At 45.0% G+C, this 18,332-nt stretch overlaps 1 protein-coding gene across 2 annotated transcripts in view; it reads left to right on the plus strand.

Annotated features, from left to right (window-relative positions):
• The window catches only part of plcd1a (phospholipase C, delta 1a), an 85,712-nt gene extending 68,896 nt beyond the window's left edge, over positions 1–16,816 (plus strand). For both annotated transcript variants that reach the window (XM_048558188.2, XM_048558169.2), the window contains exons 10-15: positions 2,627–2,783; positions 7,498–7,614; positions 7,709–7,884; positions 13,715–13,850; positions 15,237–15,386; positions 16,232–16,816. In XM_048558188.2, the coding sequence (XP_048414145.2) occupies positions 2,627–2,783; positions 7,498–7,614; positions 7,709–7,884; positions 13,715–13,850; positions 15,237–15,386; positions 16,232–16,314 (819 nt within the window). In that variant the 3' untranslated portion in view covers positions 16,315–16,816. The remainder of the gene's footprint in view (positions 1–2,626; positions 2,784–7,497; positions 7,615–7,708; positions 7,885–13,714; positions 13,851–15,236; positions 15,387–16,231) is intronic.
• The last annotated feature ends 1,516 nt before the right edge of the window (positions 16,817–18,332 follow it).

Raw genomic sequence — 18,332 nt, forward strand, 5'->3', positions numbered from 1 at the left:
AAGTTTGCACCTTGTCCTGTGCCTCCTTCCCCTTTTTAACCTCCACTTCCCTTCTCCCCCCCCCCCCCCCACCACCACCCAACCCATAGACCCTGTCCTCAACTCCTCCTTGTCTTACCTGCTTTCATTCCTTCCTCACCCTCTCCTTCACTCCATTTTATTCTCCATTCCCTCATTCTTTCACTATCTCATCCCCTTCACAACCCACCACCACCCCCCAAATCTCTCTCCACTTGCTCTGATCTTGCTTGTCCTGCTTTCTTCCCTCTCCCTCCCTCCCTGACCTGCCACCTCCCATTCACACCTCCCTTCTTAACTCCTTCCATCGCACACCCTCGGGCATCCCCTGCCGCACCTACTTGATCTGTTGGTCCATTTCTCCCTCCTCCCTCATTTCATTCCATTGACTCTGCTGGAGGCTTGAGAGGAAATGGCTGTGAGAAGGCAGTCCCTGTCTGGAATAATGAGGGCGCTCAGTTGCAGAGACTCAGTTCAGGACATTAAAGCAGAATGAGTATCTGCTTGAGGAAAAGATTTGGCCTGTGGCTATGATGAGACTAAGGTGGCCTCTTTCCACAAGGGGTGTTAAATGCATTGATGGAACAAAGTAGAGAGAGCTTATGCTGTACACTTTCTGGGAGTGTTTGGGAATATTGTAGAAACAAGGAAACCTACAGCACAGGAACAGGCCCTTCAGCCCTCCAAGCCTGTGCCGATCAAGATCCTCTGTCTGACCTGTCATCTATTTTCTAACGGCCTGTGTCCATTTGCTCCCTGCCCCTCCATGTACCTGTCCAAGTATATCTTAAAAGACGCTAACGTGTCTGCGTCTACCACCTCCACTGGCAACGCGTTCCAGGCACCCACCCTCTGTGTAAAGAGCTTTCCACGCATATCTCCCAGAAACTTTCCTTCTTTCACTTTGAACTCATGACCCCTAGTAATTGAGTCCCCCACTCTGGGAGGGGAAAAAGCTTTTTGCTATCCACCCTGTCTATACCCCTCATGATTTTGTAGACCTCAAACAGGTCCCCCCTCAATTTCCATCTTTCTAATGAAAATAATCCTAATCTACTCAACCTCTCTTCATAGCTAGTGCCCTCCATACCAGCCAACATCCTGGTGAACCTCCTCTGCACCCTCTCCAAAGTATCCACATCCTTTTGGAATGTGGCGACCAGAACTGTACACAGTACGCCAAATGTGGCAGAACCAAAGTCCTATACAACTGCAACAGGACCTGCCAACTCTTGTACTCAATACCCTGCCCAATGAAGGAAAGCATGCCATATGCCTCCTTGACCACCCTATTGACCTGCGTTGTCACCTTCAGGGAGCAATGGACCTGAACACCCAGATCTCTCTGTTCATAATTTTCCCTAGGACTTTTCCATTTACTGTATAGTTTGCCCTCGAATTTGATCTTCCAAAATGTATCACCTCACATTTGCCCGGATTGAACTCCATCTGCCATTTGTCTGCCCAACTCTCCAGTCTATCTACATTCTGCTGTAATTTCTGACAGTCCCCTTCACTATCAGCCTCTTTACTGCAGAGTGGGAAGATAAAGTTGGCCAATCTTAGTGTCATCAGCAAACTTGCTGATCAGACCACCTACACCTTCCTCCAGATCATTTACATATATCACAAACGACAGTGGTCTCAGCATAGATCCCTGTGGAACACCACTAGTCACAGGTCTCCAATTTGAGAAACTCCCTTCCACTACTACCCTCTGTCTCCTGTTGCCTAGCCAGTTTTTTATCCATCTAGCTAGCACACCCTGGACCCCATGTGACTTCACTTTCTCTATCAGCCTGCCATGGGGAACCTTTATCAAATGCCTTTGAGTAAGAACTACTCAATAATTAAACACCTTTTCAAGATGGGTAGCTTCAAGGGAAAGTCCCCCCCCCCCCAAGGAAGGAGGCTGACTATTTATCCTATCCTGGAACCCCATCTTGACCCCCCCCCCCCCCCCCCCCCCCCCCCCATCACAGTGCTAATTCATTGTTTGACTCCTGAGAGTTTGCTTACTCAGCAATCTTAAGCCTTCAATATTAACCAACACTTCTACATGAAAACATATTACCTCTAACCAGCCTCAGACATGCCCCATTTCAGTTTTTACTGACTTGTATTTGTCATGTGATTATGCAGTATAATCCATGGCTTGGTATTTCCTCTTCACCTTTGTTCTAGATTGAAAAGTCTGTGTGATGAGGCACAAAAGGTCCATTTGGACCTTCAAGCCTGTGCTAGCACATTAGAAGAGCTATTTCACCCAGCTGTCCCCCTCACCACACTCTTTCCATATTCCTGTACATTCTCTCTTTTGCAAATGTGTCCAATTCCATTTTGAAAGTTTGTTCTGACAGTTTCTGCTGTACTTCTTAGCTTGGAGGATATAAAAAACCACATTACATATCTTGGGGTCTTATAGGGTTCCATGTAGCCCAATTAGCTGTGATGTGGGGCATGGGATTAAGGCTGGTACTTTTCCTTCTGACTTGATACCAGCCAAGACAGCATTCATCCACCTTGCCAAGCTCAGTATGCCAAACCGCTGTTTCTAAGTCAACCTGCACCTCTAATTCTCTTGTGGCTAAATGCCTCTTTACTGCAGAGTGGAAAGATAAAGTTGGCGAAAGAACTCTCAGATATGGTCATCTACTGCAAGAGTGTCCACTTCAATGGATTTGAAGATGCTGTAGAAAATCAGGTTTTCTACGAGATGTCATCCTTTGTAGAAAACAAGTTCAATAAACTGGTACAGGAAACGGGTAAGTCGAACATGAGATAGAGCAGGTGTGAAGGGCTGAATACTGTCATGGCCTGATTTTTTTTTTAAACCACCTCTCAATATCCTCATATCCCTTGATTCCATTCATTCCCAAAAATCCTGTGATCTCAACCTTGAATATATTGTCTGCATCTCCAATTCTTGTTAATAGGCAGTCCCAAAGATTCTCAACCCTGTGTGTTGTATCTGGTCATAATTTTGTTATGTTAGTGTTTTGAGTTGATAGCTGTATTTCTTATCTACCTGTTTCACCTTGGAGTAATGCAAAGATGACTCTAGCTCCAAATCCAAAGGACGTAAATGTTTAAAGCTCTAAATAAGCTTTACAGAATTTTCCCACGTTTTTTTGTAGGATCTTTGCATTGAGTTCTACTCACTCTGTAAAGTCAGTCACCTATAGTCTCTAGCTCCATCTATAGGCTTAAACAATTAAACAATGTGGAAGGATTTGTGATAAGACCAGCATAGTCAGACCTGATGCAAGCAAACCATGGTGTTCTATATCAGGTGAAGAAATTTCTCTAACTATTAGTGATAATTAGCTGCGATCTCATTCTTTTATTCTTGCACGGAATGTGGGTGTCACTGACAAGCCCAACATTTGTTGCCCATTCCTCATTGCTCTTGAACTGAGTGGTTTTCATCCGTGAGGACAACTTAAGAGTGAGCCACTGTCTGTGGGACTGGAATTGCATGTAGACCAGCAGATTTTCTTTCCTAAAGGATGTTATAGAACATAGAACACTACAGCGCAGTACAGGCCCTTCGGCCCTCGATGTTGCGCCGACCTGTGAAGCCAATCTGAAGCCCATCTAACCTACGCTGTTCCATTATCATCCATATGTTATCCAATGACCATTCAAATACCCTTAAAGTTGGTGAGCCTACTACTGTTGCAGGCAGGGCATTCCACGCCCTTACTACTGAGTAAAGAGCCTACCTCTGACATCTGTCCTATATCTATCACCTCTCAATTTAAAGCTACATCTCCTCATGCTAGCCATCACCATTCAAGGAAAAAGGGTCTCGCTGTCCACCCTATATAATCCTCTGGTCATCTTGTATGTCTGTATTAAGCCACCACTAACCACCTCTCTAATGAAAACAGCCTCCAGTCCCTCAGCCTTTCCTCATAAGACCTTCCCTTTATACCAGGCAACATCCTGGTAAATCTCCTCTGCACCCTTTCCAAAGCTTCCACATCCTTCTTATAGCGTGGTGACTAGAACTGTACGCAATACTCCAAGTGTGGCCACACCAGAGCTTTATACAGCTGCACCATGACCTCATGGCTCTGAAACTGAATCCTTCTACCAATAAAGCCTAACACACCGTACACCTTCCTATCAACCTGGGTGACAACTTTCACGGATGTATGCACATGGACACTTTGATCTCTCTGCTCATCCACACCACCAAGAACCTTACCATTAGCCCAGTACTTTGCCTTCTGGTTACTCCTACCAAAGTGAATTACCTCTCACTTTTCTGCATTAAACTCCAATTGCCACCTCTCAGTCCAGCTCTGCAGCTTATCTATGTCCCTCTATAAACCTGCAACACCCTTCCGCACTATCCACAACTCCACCGGATTTAATATTTACAACAGTTGCCATTAAACTAGTTTCTTATTGGTTCAGATTTCATCACTGCCGTGTTGGGATTTGAACCCACTTACTCTAGGCTCATGGATTGCAAGACCAGTGATATTGCTACAGTGCTACCGCTTCCCCTTATTCTGAAGATTCCCCAGGCATCTCTCTCAGCCCCTCAGCATCTACCCTGTCAGGCACTTTAAGAATGGTATACATTTGAATGACACCCACGTCCCATTCTTCAAAATTCTGGAGATTTACAGCCTTTACTCAAAACTGGTCTGCTGAAAATTTCAGATCTGCTATCATTAGAGTTCTTCTAACAGACATTGGCATGTAACCCTGTCAAAAGATAAGGTTGCAAAAATTGCTTGCAAGTATGCAGGTTCTTTCATGACTTCACTGTGACCTCCAAAGTGGCTAGTGCACATTTAGTTTGTGCAAAGCAAACACCTTTAAATAGCAGTGAAGTAATAACCAGATATCCTGCCCATTTGTTTCGGAGATAGGTGCTGGAGATGCCTAGAGGCCTGAAACATCAGCCTTGCTGCTTGGCCTGCTGTGCTCATCCAGCTCTACACCTTACCGCAATCTGTTCATTTGATTGGAATTTGGCCAGGCTATTTTGGGGAGCTTCCTCTGCTCCACTGTTATTAAAAGGAAAACAAACAGTGATCCTGGGATCTTCTACACCCACCTGAGTGGGCAAGCAGAATGGTTACAGAACAGAAAAAGCTCTTTGCTGGATGTCTCTGCCGGTACAGCAAAAGTAACTCGGTTGGTCCTACACCGCCTCTTCTCTGCAGCTCTGCAGATTTTCCCTCCAATTCTCTAATGAAAGCTTCAATTGATCTTGGCCCACCGCAATTCCCGATCATGCATTCCAGATCCTAACCACCCTCTGCTTTTTTTAAAAAAAAACACTTGTTGCTTCTGGTCCTTTCTTTTACTGTTTGTCTTAATTCTGCACCCTCTCTTTCTCAACTGTAGTTTCTTATCTACTCTTTTAATAGCCTTTGGTTTGGAGCACTTTGCGCTCACCCTTCCTTGTTTGTTTTTGAGGAAAATATAACCCTGACTCCTCCAATCTATCAACATAACTGAGGTTCCTCATGCTTAGAACTATTTCTGCACCTTTTGGTAAAGTTCAATTCATCCTTCTAAGTTTGGATCCCAGAATTGGACACAATGCAGCACATGTACAGCATGGAAACAGACCCTCTCGTCCAACTCCTCCATGCTGACTGAATATATCCAGTCACATTTACCAGTATTTGGCCCATGTCCCTGTTAAACCCTTCCTGTTTATATACCCATACAGATGCCTTTTTAAATGTTATAATTATACCCACTTTAACCGTTTTCTCTGAAAGCCCATACGCTGTCCTGGGTGTGAAAAAGTTGCCAGCACTTGAACCTAAACAGGAGATAGTAAGACCTGCGGATACTGGAAGTCAAAGTCGATACAGTGCAGAGCTGGAGGTCATGCTGAAGATCCCTGAACCAAAATGGCAAATTTCATGCTCCTCTGACACTGCCTGACTTCCTGTGTTCCTCCAGCTCTGCACTGTATCAACAAAGCTATCCAAGACTTTTATCTAGGGTGAGTATAACAGCCCAATTTTGACCTCTATTCCACTATTTATAAAGCTGAGAATCTCATCTTTATTAACCACTTTCAATCTATGCTGTCACGCCAATGATTTAAGTACAGACTGTATACGTTCCTCTGTTCCACTTTAGCGTTGTACCGTTTGTTGTATCACCTGCCCTGGTTCTTCGTATGAAAATGAATCACTTTGCACTTTATTGCATTAAAACTTGGTCTGCCTGTTTCACCAGCCTGTGCTTCTCAAAATCTTGTCATCTGTTAATTTTGAAATTGCACTCTTTTTATGCCCCAGATCTAGTTCGTTAATAGAGATCAGGAAGATGGAGTTTTAAAACCTAATCCCACAATAAACCGCCCTCCAATCCCAAAAAAAACCCACAAATGATCAGGACTGCAATGACAGTGTGAAGCTGGATGAACACAGCAGGCCAAGCAGCATCAGAGGAGCAGGAAGGCTTGACATTTCGGGCCTAGACCCTTCAGAAAAATACTGATAAGCAGGACTGCTGTCATTTCTCTGCCAGCCAGAAAACTTCATATCGTGTTGCTACTGTTTCATAATGGTGTGCTGTTTGTATTCTGAGGGAAGGGTCACCGGACCCGAAACGTTAACTGTTTTCTCCTCCACAGATGCTTCCAGACTTGCTGAGCTTTTCTAGCAACTTTGTTTTTGTTGCTACTTGTACTGTTTGCTGTTTAATTAAATACCTAGAGCACTTAAACTACTGGTCGCTCAGAAGGTAGTACGTGCCCGTAACACTGCATTCTATAAGTAAACCTGTTGTCAGTAAGAGTGTTAATGTCATTCATACTTCACTGATTTGGAATTGTATTAACATCTCCCTAGTTAAAGGGGGTCTAACTTTACTCCCAAGCCTGCTACCTACATACACAGATAATGGGAACTGCAGATGCTGGAGAATCCAAGATAACAAAGTGTGGAGCTGGATGAACACAGCAGGCCCAGCAGCATCTCAGGAGCAAAGGGCCCAGGCCCGAAACGTCAGCTTTTGTGCTCGTGAGATGCTGCTTGGCCTGCTGTGTGCATCCAGCTTCACACTTTGTTACCTACATACACGGTCTATTTAATGCCTTTTGGAAATCTGTGTACGCCACATCGGCCACGTTACCCTTATCTCGTTGTTACTGCATCAAATCACTGGGCCTTGGTTTTGATGTCACGTGCAGAGATGGAACTTGCAACAATGCAGCACTTCCTCATAAAACATAGAACGTTACAGCACAGTACAGGCTCTTCGGCCCTCCGTGTTGTGCCGACTAGTATTGCACTGTAATGGCAACCTGCACTGGGTGCTCAGGTCCCTTTTTTAGCAGCACTCGAATCCGGGGCAATATGCCTCGGACTGATAGACAACTCTCAGCATGGGTTTGGACTGATATAAAGCAGTTGAAAGTGGTCTTGTCTTGTGGAAGATCTTATTCTGAGGAATAAAATTTGAATATTAACCAGCTGTATTTTCCCACAGCCAAGCCATTTATTGAACTGAACACCCGACAGCTGAGTAGGATTTACCCAGCAGGACGGCGAACAGATTCCTCCAACTACAACCCCGTTGACATGTGGAATGCTGGCTGTCAGATTGGTGAGTCACCGCAGTCTAGCACAGGTTGCTACCTACGCTAAGAAGGATATTGATGAGTAACCGAACGCTTCCACATTTCCCCCTTTCTCTGCAGTGGCTCTAAACTTCCAGACCCCAGGGCAGGAGATGGACATCAACCAGGGAAAATTTGTGGACAATGGTTTTGCTGGTTACAATCTGAAGCCAAAATTTTTGAGAGAAAAGTCTGGCTTCGATCCAAAGAACATTCAGAAGGGTTCGTGGCTGAGTAAGAAGAAGCTCCATGTAATGGTAAGAGTGTGCAACCTTATTTATCAGCCTCAAACGCTTGCTTTTCCCACTTCAGCCTGTTGAATTTAGGCTTAGTGTTCCAGAGAGTTAGCAAGTTGTCTCTCCACCTTGCCTCAACAAGCAGGATCGATGGCCCAAGGTGTAGGCTGGCAGTAGCTAGTTTAGTGGACAGAAGTGGTCATTAGCCATATTTCTTCTTTAGGAACTGTTATGTTTCTGGATTAGCAATCCACAGGCTTGACCTCAAATTCTGCTTTGGCAATTGAGGATTGACTTTGGTCATGGTGACTGTGAAAGCACCTGATTTTTCAATAACAGTCCATCTAGTGCATTAATGTCCTTTTGTAGAGAAAAGAAATTGCCATCCTTATGTGGTCTGGCCCACAGTGACTCCAGTCTGACCAAAATATGGTTGACTCTTAACACCCATCTGTAATGGCTTGGCAGCCTGCTTAGTTCAAGGGCCATTAGGATAGACAACAAATATTAATTTTGCCAGCGATGTCTACATCCTATGAAAGAATAAAATTAGGATCAGGTGTAGACCATTCAACCCCCTAAGCCTGTCCCTGGCCTTGACTCTAATTTCCTGCCTACTCCCTAGGAAACCCGAGAGCAGGAGAAAGGAAACTGACCATTCAAATGACTGATGCGACCTCTGACCCATATCCCTTAACTTTCAGAAAGACAGGAGTGGGCTGTTTTGCCTAAGTTTCTAGACCACATTGGATGCCACTTTTCCACACTGACTCCAGTCACTTTGATGCCATTGGCTGCCAGAAATCTACTGTTTGTTTTTCCTCTGGTTTTGCTGAACGTTTGCCCCGGGGATAGAGAATTCCAAAGTTTCACTACCCACCGTGTGAAGAAGTTTCAGTATTAAATGGCCTGCCCCAACCAGTTTGAGTCACCAGCTCGGGGGAAAACATCTCATCTGCATCAGCCCTGTAAAGTCCAGTAAGAATTTTGTCAGTTTCAACGAAGTCACTCCTCGTTTTTAAACTCTGGGGAATATCAGTCCAGTCACCTCAATCTCTCTCTCCTCAAAACAATCATCCCAGAAATTAATCTGGTGAACCTCTCTTGCACTACCTGCAAATCCCTCCTTGGCTTAAGGAAACCAAAACAGCGCACAGTACTCAGTGGAGAGCACTGCAGCCTCTCAGCACCAGGGACCTGGCTTCAATTCCAGCCTCTGGCGTCTGTCTGTGTGGAGTTTGCACATTCTCCCCGTGTCTGCGTGGGTTTCCTCCCACAGTACAAAGGTGTGCGGTGCAGGTGGATTGGTCATGCTAATTTGCCCGTAGGGTTCAGGAATGTGTAGATTAGCTGGGTTACAGAGGGATGGGTCTGGGTGGGATGCCATGAGGGCCAGTATGGACTCATTGGGCCGAAGGGCCTGTTTCCACACTGTAGGGATTCTATGCCACACTGTAGGGATTTTATGAAGTCTCACCAATGGCCCTGTACAATTGCAGCAAGACATCTTTACTCTTGGGCTTCACTGCACGAAAATTCAAGTACATCACATGTTTGCCTTCCTAGTTTTCATGACCAGAGCGAATAAGTTCACACTAATTTACATTGTATTCCATCTGCCATGCTTTAGCGCTTTCACGCGGACTGCCCAAGTCCACTGACTGCCTTCTTGCAGTCTGTTCAGGGTATGTACTTAACACTGATCCTTGTGGTCCCCAACTGGTAATAGCCTGCTATCATTTTTGGAGACTTTCTGTATCTTCCATAGCTACTTAGCTTCTCCACCATTGTCCTCCCTGCACCAGTAATGAGCTCCCATTTATTTTAGTCATTTGCTTCTTTTAAGTTTTCAACACTGTAAACAAACTTGTATTGGATCTGTACTTAGTGGAGAAGATGTTTCCACTATAGAAAAAAGTAAGATCCAAGGCCACAGCCCCAGAGTGAACACATGACTGTCTTTATAAGTTTCTATAAATATATAAAACCAAAGTGTCTAAAGTAGACGTTGCCCTTTAGAGGATAAGGGGAATTTGGTTATGGGATGTGATGAAATGGCTGAGGCATTGAACAGGTATTTTGTATCGGTCTTCACAGTGGAGGACACTAATAACATGCCAGTAATTGAGAGATGAAGGTAGGTGAGGACCTGGGAACAATCATTATTACAGAAGAGGTAGTGTTGGGCAAGCTAATGTAGCTAAGGATTGATAAGTCTCCTGGCCCTGATGGAATGCATCCCACATTACTAAGAGATAGCAGGTACATGGGCAGAAATTTTCCAAGATTCGCTGGACTCTGGGACAATCCCAGCAGATTAGAAAACAGCAAATGTGACGCCACTGTTTTAAAAAGGGAGGTAGACAAAAGATGGGGAATTAGAGAGCAGTTAGCTTAACCTCCACAGTGGGGAAGATGCTTGAGACTATTATCAAGGAAGAAATAGCAAGGCATCTCGATAGAAATTGCCCTGTTGGGCAGACGCAGCATGGGTTCATGAAGGGCAGGTCATGCTTCAAAATCTTTTGGGATTCTATGAAGACATTACGAGCCAGGTGGACAATGGGGACCCAGTGGATGTGGTGTATCTAGATTTTTCAATAAGGTGCCGCACAAGAGGCTGCTGCATAAGATAAGGATGCATGGAGTTTTGGGTAAAGTATTAGCATGGATAGAGGATTGGTTGACTAACAGGAAGCAGAGAGTGGGGATAAATGAGTGCCAGCCAGAATAGCAATCAGTGACTAGTGGTGTGCCTCAGGGATCGATGTTGGGACTGCAATTATTTACAATTTATATAGATGATTTGGAGTTGGGGACCACATGTAGGGCGTCAAAGTTTGCAGGTGATACTAAGATGAGTGGCAGAGCAAAGTGTGCAGAGGACTGTGAAACTTTGCAGAGGAATATAGATACATTGAGTGAGTGGGCAAAGGTCTGGCAGATGGAATACAATGTAAATGAATGTGAAGTCATACATTTTGGTAGGGGGAATAGTAAAAAGGATTATTACTTGAATGGTTAAAAAGTTGCAGCATGCTGCTATGCAGAGGGACCTGGGTGTCGTAGTGCAGGAATCACAGAAGGTTGGTCTGCAGGTACAACATGTAATTAGGAAGGCAAATGGAATTTTGTCCTTCATTGCTAAAGGGATTGAGTTTAAAAACAGTTTATGTTGCAGCTGTACAAGGTGCTGGTGAGGCCACACCTGGAGTACTGTGTGCAGTTTTGGGCTCCTTACTTGAGAAGGGATGTACTGGCACTGGAGGGGGTGCAGAGGGCGTTTGTTAGGTTGATTGAGGGGGGTTGGCTTATGAGGAGAGACAGTACATTGGGATTATATTCATTGGAATGCAGAAGATTGAGAGGCGATCTTATAGAAACATAAAATTATGAAGGGAATAGATAAGATTGGTAGATAGATAATTGGCTGGCCAACAGAAGACAGCGAGTGGTAGTAGAAGGAAAATATTCTGCCTGGAAGTCAGTGGTGAGTGGGGTTCCACAGGGCTCTGTCCTTGGGCCTCTACTGTTTGTAATTTTTATTAATGACTTGGATGAGGGGATTGAAGGATGGGTCAGCAAGTTTGCAGACGACACAAAGGTCGGAGGTGTCGTTGACAGTGTAGAGGGCTGTTGTAGGCTGCAGCGGGACATTGACAGGATGCAGAGATGGGCTGAGAGGTGGCAGATGGAGTTCAACCTGGATAAATGCGAGGTGATGCATTTTGGAAGGTCGAATTTGAAAGCTGAGTACAGGATTAAGGATAGGATTCTTGGCAGCGTGGAGGAACAGAGGGATCTTGGTGTGCAGATACATAGATCCCTTAAAATGGCCACCCAAGTGGACAGGGTTGTTAAGAAAGCATATGGTGTTTTGGCTTTCATTAATATGGGGATTGAGTTTGAGTCGTGAGATCTTGTTGCAGCTCTATAAAACTTTGGTTAGACCGCACTTGGAATACTGCGTCCAGTTCTGGTCGCCGTATTATAGGAAAGATGTGGATGCTTTGGAGAGGGTTCAGAGGAGGTTTACCAGGATGCTGCCTGGACTGGAGGGCTTATCTTATGAAGAGAGGTTGACTGAGCTCGGTCTCTTTTCATTGGAGAAAAGGAGGAGGAGAGGGGACCTAATTGAGGTATACAAGATAATGAGAGGCATAGATAGAGTTGATAGCCAGAGACTATTTCCCAGGGCAGAAATGGCTAGCACGAGGGGTCATAGTTTTAAGCTGGTTGGTGGAAAGTATAGAGGGGATGTCAGAGGCAGGTTCTTTACGCAGAGAGTTGAGAGCATGGAATGCGTTGCCAGCAGCAGTTGTGGAAGCAAGGTCATTGGGGTCATTTAAGAGACTGCTGGACATGTATATGGTCACAGAAATTTGAGGGTGCATACATGAGGATCAATGGTCGGCACAACATTGTGGGCTGAAGGGCCTGTTCTGTGCTGTACTGTTCTATGTTCTAAGTTAGAAGTAGAGAGGATGTTCCCACTGGCAGGTGAAGCTAGAACAAGAGGGCACAGTCTGAAGATTAGAGGGAGCAGATTTGGGACTGAATTGAGAAGGAACTTCTTCACCCAGAGGGTTGTTAATCTATGGAATTCCTTGCCCAGTGAAGTAGTTGATTTTATTTCAGTAAAGGTTTTTAAAGCTAAGGTAGATTTTTTTGAACAATAAAGGAAGTAAGGGATACAGTGAGAGCACGGGTAAGTGGATCTGAGTCCACGAAAAGATCAGCCATGATCTTAGTGAATGACGGAGCCGAATGGCCTACTCCTGCTCCTAGTTCTTATGTTCTTAAGTGTGATGTGGATGAATTTCTTCAGCCAGAGGATGGTTAATCCTTGGAATTAATGACCACAGAGGGCTGTAAAGGCCAAGTCATTGACTGTGTATTTAAGACTGGAATAAATAGGTTCTTGATTAGAAAGGAGATCGAGGGTTAAGGGAAGAAAGCAGGAGAATGGGGTTGAGAAACATATCAGCCATGATCAAATAATGGAGCAGACCTGATGTAACTTCTAACTTTTGCTGGCAGTGGTGATGTATCTTTTCTATTTTGGGCGTTTCTGCCTTTGAGGAACAGGTATCTGTTGTAGACCATGTAGTATATCTTTAAATATCAGCTGCTGGTCTGCGTTGGAATTTTTCACTTTTTCCCAATCCAGCCTCTCCCTCATACACTGAGATAATGGGAACTGCAGATGCTGGAGAACCCAAGATAACAAAGTGTGAAGCTGGATGAACACAGCAGGCCAAGCAGCATCTCAGGAGCACAAAAGCTGACGTTTCGGGCCTAGGCCCTTCATCAGATGAAAGGCATAAGCCCGAAACATCAGCTTTTGTGCTGCTAAGATGCTGCTTGGCCTTCTGTGTTCATCCAGCTCCACATTTTGTTCTCCCTCATACGTTCCTAGTTTCTTTTTGCTCAGGTTGAAGACCCTGGGTTCAGAAAGAACTGTGTTGTAATCACTCACAGAGGAACACACTGGACATCAAGCCCCACTATTTCCAGGGTCATTACAAAACTACTTAAAAAAAAAAAAAAAGCTGAAAGTGCCCAAAATTCACCAATTTACCTGATGTCCAGACCCAAGTTAATAGAAAATATGAGCAAGTTTCTGCCCCCACCCAGCTGGAACAGGTTGAGATGAAATTCCTGATTCAGAATTTCATCAAGTGACTCCAAACAAAGACCAGAAAATGCTGGAGAAACTCAGCAGATCTGGCAGCATCTGTATATGGAGACAGAGAGACAGACAGAATCAATGTTTTGAGTGCGGTAAGCTGCTGATGTGTTGCTAAAACACCGACTCACTCTGGTCTTCACTGACTTTGTTTCCCCACAGGTTATCTCTGCCCAGCAGCTTCCGAAATCGAACAGGATGAAGCTGAAATCCGTTGTGGATCCTCTGGTGGTGGTGGAGGTTTTCGGAGTTGGTGAAGACAGCGATTTGAAAGAAACAGAACACGTCTCCAACAATGGTAAGAGTGCAGGTCACAGTAGTTGCAGTAACATTACAGACAGCCCCAACTGTACAGCACCATGTTCAGACCCTTTCGTTGCATCAAGCAGTTCTGAGAAGGCTCACTGTACTCGAACCTCAAGCAAAGGTTGTGAAGAAAGAACACTTTGGGTCCAGACCCAATGGAGCTTAAAAGAAGTGATATTATTGTAAATTGAAAGACCCTGTGGGAGCCAGAAAGCCGGTGCTTGAGAGGATGTCAGAGATAACAGGAACTGCAAATGCTGGAGAATCCGAGATAACAAAGTGTAGAGCTGGATGAACACAGCAGACCGAGCAGGAAAGCTGAAGTTTCGGGCCTAGGCCTTTCTGATGAAGGGTCTAGGCCCGAAACTCAGCTTTCTTGCTTGTAAGATGCTGCTTAGCCTGCTGTGTTCATCCAGTTCCACACTTTGTTATCTTAGCTTGAGGGGATGTTTTCTCTTGTGGAAAAGGCAAGGGCGAGGGGGACGTTGTGTTTATAAATAATGGGTCTCCTGTTTAAGACTGATGAGGAAAATTTTTCTTGAGGGTTTTCTCTCTTCCCGCTCGCTTGCTTGCTCTCTGCTTTGCATGCAGCAGCTGGGTCATTGAAAATTTAAGGCTGAGCTGGACAGTGTCCTTGCCTGCTAAGTGAGATAGTTTATTAGAGGGAGACAGCAAGGTGAATTTGAGACCACAGTCACGTCACTGATGTTCTCGCTCTTTGCAGCAGCTGGCTAGAAGGGCCAAATGGCATGGTCCTGCTCCTAATTGGAATAGTATGTTACTTACAGCACTGTACAGTCAGCTCTAAATACAAACGCTTCATATACAGCAGCACTCAGTCAGAGCCAGACACAGGCTGGAATTTACTGCCCATCCTAATTGTCTTGAACAGTTAAGCCTGACCTGTTCAGAATAAAAACCAAAAGAACTGTGGATGCTGTAAATCAGGAACAGGAACAAGAACAAAAACAAAGTTGCTGGAAAAGCTCAGCAGGTCTGACAGCATCTGTGAAGGAGAAAACAGAGTTAACATTTTGGGTCTGGTGACCCTTTCTCAGAACTGCTCAGCTTTTCCAGCAACTTTGTTTTTGCTCCAACCTCTTCAGAGGTCAGGGCAGTATGAGATTAGATCACAGCTGAGATCAAAAAGTCAGATTCTCTTCACCAAAGATCCAGTTTGATGACCATATTGGAGCTTATATGACAGTCAGACAACTTCACGTTCACCTTTTTACTCATGCCATGGTGTGTCTTTTTTGGCATTTACAAATTTTATTTAAATTTTTGAAATATGATAGTGAGATTCAAACCCCGGTTTCTCTCTGTTAACAACTGTTGTGTGCTCTTCCACTTTTTTTATTTATTTCTGTCCGTTCAGGATTCAGCCCCATGTGGAACACTACCTTCCAGTTTGATATTTCCGTCCCTGAGCTGACTCTTGTGCGGTTTGTGGTGCAGGACTATGACATGTCGTCAAAGAATGACTTTATCGGACAGTTCACGCTGCCCTTCTCAAGCTTGAAACTAGGTAATGTGTGTAGCAGGGCCCTATTTTGGAAAGACTGACCACAGCCTGCCTCCCCAATCTTCGCCTGCAGAGCCAAACCCCACAGCCTGCTGTCTCAGGTTCCCAGGGGTTTGTGTGGAGAACTGCCTGGCATCACTCTCTCGGGCACAGTGGCACTCAGTTATCCTCTGGTACCAAACTGGTCTGATTCATGCCAGCTGCTGCCTCCTACCCCTGAAACTGAAGCCAAACTTGAGGGCTGGGAATAGGAAGGATTCCAATACAAGGAGGGAATCTCGTATCTGAAGAATTTCCCACCTTGCCAAATTATTTCACTTGCATGGAATTGAACAGCGCAGAGGGTCGTCTGAGACGCAGTGCCTGGGAAGGTAGTTAAGGTGGGCAACCTCAAACCTCTACCAAGTACTTGGCTGAGCACTCTGTGTCATTAATATTCAAGACTGTGGGCCAAGTGGGAGAGAGGGAATGAGTGTAAGCAGGTGTATACTTTTGGTGGTACAGACTCTGAGCTGAAGGGCCTCTCCTGTACTGCACTGTACGATTCTATGACGGAAGAAAGGTCACTTTGGCTTTTTGCTGTTTTCAATCTTTAGAAAGATTGACGAATCTCCAATTTGCCCCTGAAAGCCCAGTGTCCTTCTCTCCTTTTCTACTATTTGGCCAGTTCACTGAGATCAGAATCGTCTGGGCACAGCAGGAGAGGGCTGGGAGGGTGTGATGATGGGGTCTGGAGGAGGCAATGGTGAGAGGGTGGGAGTCTGCAGGGGGCAGTTGTGATGGGGTGGGGTACGGTGATTGTCTCTGACAGGGATGCCATTTCCTCACTTTTTGTTTGCTGTCTGCAGGCTATCGACACATTCACCTCCTGTCGGAGAACGGAGATCCCCTCCCCTCGGCATCACTGTTTGTCCACATCATGATCGAGTAAAGCACCAGTGTCTGCTTCCGTCTAGACCCGACTTCCAGACTGCAGCCTACAGGCCCGACCTGGGGGAGAGTGAGAGGGGTGGGTTGAGCTAAATGGAAAGAGATTGGGCAAATGGAGTGAGGGAGGGGGTGGAAAGTAGGAAAGTGTAGAAGGGCATGACTATATGAGAGGGCTATGTGATGATGAGAGTTGGGCGGCAAGGAGGGGGATGGGCGACAGTTTGCACAAAGACAATCCTGGTATCTGGTTTCTTTCCAGAGGACGACTGGAGGTTTCAATGCTGCTGATGCTTGTTTTGACCAATACAATTTCTGTCCCTTTTTAACTTTTCTTAAAAAAAAATCTTAGTGTATTTTATTTCAGTCATAATATACAGGCACAGTGAAAGAGGGGTTACATTCACTCAGCTAACAGTATCTGATTTGCTTGGGGGATATTCTTTATAAGACACTGTCTACAACTTCCATTTTATCGATGTTATTAAAAGGATACATGCTGCCCATTGCTTGTCATGTCTTTCTCTGAAATGCTGCACAGTTCGCTTATGGATCAAGTGCAGGTGAATTGGAGTGGGCGACGAATGCTAGCCTAGCCAGTGCTGTCCACATCCCGTGAGCAAATTTTAAAAGGGATTTGTGTTGTCTCATGATTGTTGGTCAGTATAGACGTGGTGGGCCAAAGGGCCTGTTTCTGTGCTGTATGCTCTGAACCTATAATGCACTTGTGCATTCAATGCAATGTCTCTTCCGGTTTTTGCGAGACCTCTGTGGGTATGTATGAAGGGATGGGGTGAATCCAAAAGAATGGTCTAAACAGCTCATCTCATAGTCACTGAGCATCCACAACACTTATTGACATAAAGTCATCCTGATAACACAGGGAGCACAGCAACAATACCACATTGCAGGATCCCACAACATCACCTTATAGTACAGGGAACAAGGGGTAAATCTGGACAGCAGCGAAATTGTTCAGCTCTGCAGCACTACAGTGCAAGAATAGGGGTTTTCAACTTTAAACCATGGGGTTTGGTGGGAATTAATCCAAGCCTCTGTTTAAATGTCCCATCCAAAAGATGAGCCCTCTTACGGTGTCACACTCTCCGCATTGCACTGGTGTGTCTGTGTAGACTGGACTGTATGTGCTTAGCCAATGGCATGAGGTTTGAACACATCAGACTTGAATAACAATGTATGAGGGACTGAACCTCAAGCCAAGCTGAGCTAATTGAAATGCATACAGGGAACCAAGTGAAATTTGTCTGTGCAATTCTTCCCCTGTTTAAAAGGCATTTCCACCTGTTTGGAGTGACTGGTGCTGTCTGCCCTCTAGTGGTCTACCTTTGCATTTCAAACATGTCACCCAGCCTGAATTCTCCACTTCAATAAGAGCTGGGAGCATCCTACCTGCCCAGAGGTATAAACCCTGACTACCCTATTACTTCAACCTTGTGTCTAGTTGATTTATTCTGCCTGCCCTGGGCCCCAGAATCATCATCATTCAAAAATACACTTTATTTACAAAGGTAAGTGCTCACAAAACTTCTAAATCGGTACTCTACTGTTTTCTGTAGAAAAGAAAATAAAACATTGGAATTTTGACACTTGTCAGATTTTTCTCAGCAGTTGCAACAATAGCAGGCATTTCTGTAGGAAACAACATTAATTTTAAGACACCAAGAGGGTCTGACAACTGAACAGGACTTCATTGTAGAGTCTGAGTCATATGGTGTGGAAACAGACTCTTCAGTCCAGATGGTCTATGCTGGTCATAATTGCAACCTAAACAAGTCCTATCTGCCTGTCTTCCTCCACTGCCACCCTGTGTCCTGGCCTTAAGCAATTTTGTATCCAGTTGGCAAGCTCACCCTGAATCCCACGTGATCTAACTTTACAAGTGACATTACTAATGCGGACGAACAGGAGACTGGAAGAACACAGCAAGCCAGGGCAGCGTCTGGAGGAAAGGAACAGTCAATGTTTCGGGTGTAATGGCTGATGAAGGATAATACCCAAAAC

This window comes from Stegostoma tigrinum, chromosome 2 (assembly GCF_030684315.1).
Source record: "Stegostoma tigrinum isolate sSteTig4 chromosome 2, sSteTig4.hap1, whole genome shotgun sequence".
NCBI classification, from domain to species: domain Eukaryota; kingdom Metazoa; phylum Chordata; class Chondrichthyes; order Orectolobiformes; family Stegostomatidae; genus Stegostoma; species Stegostoma tigrinum.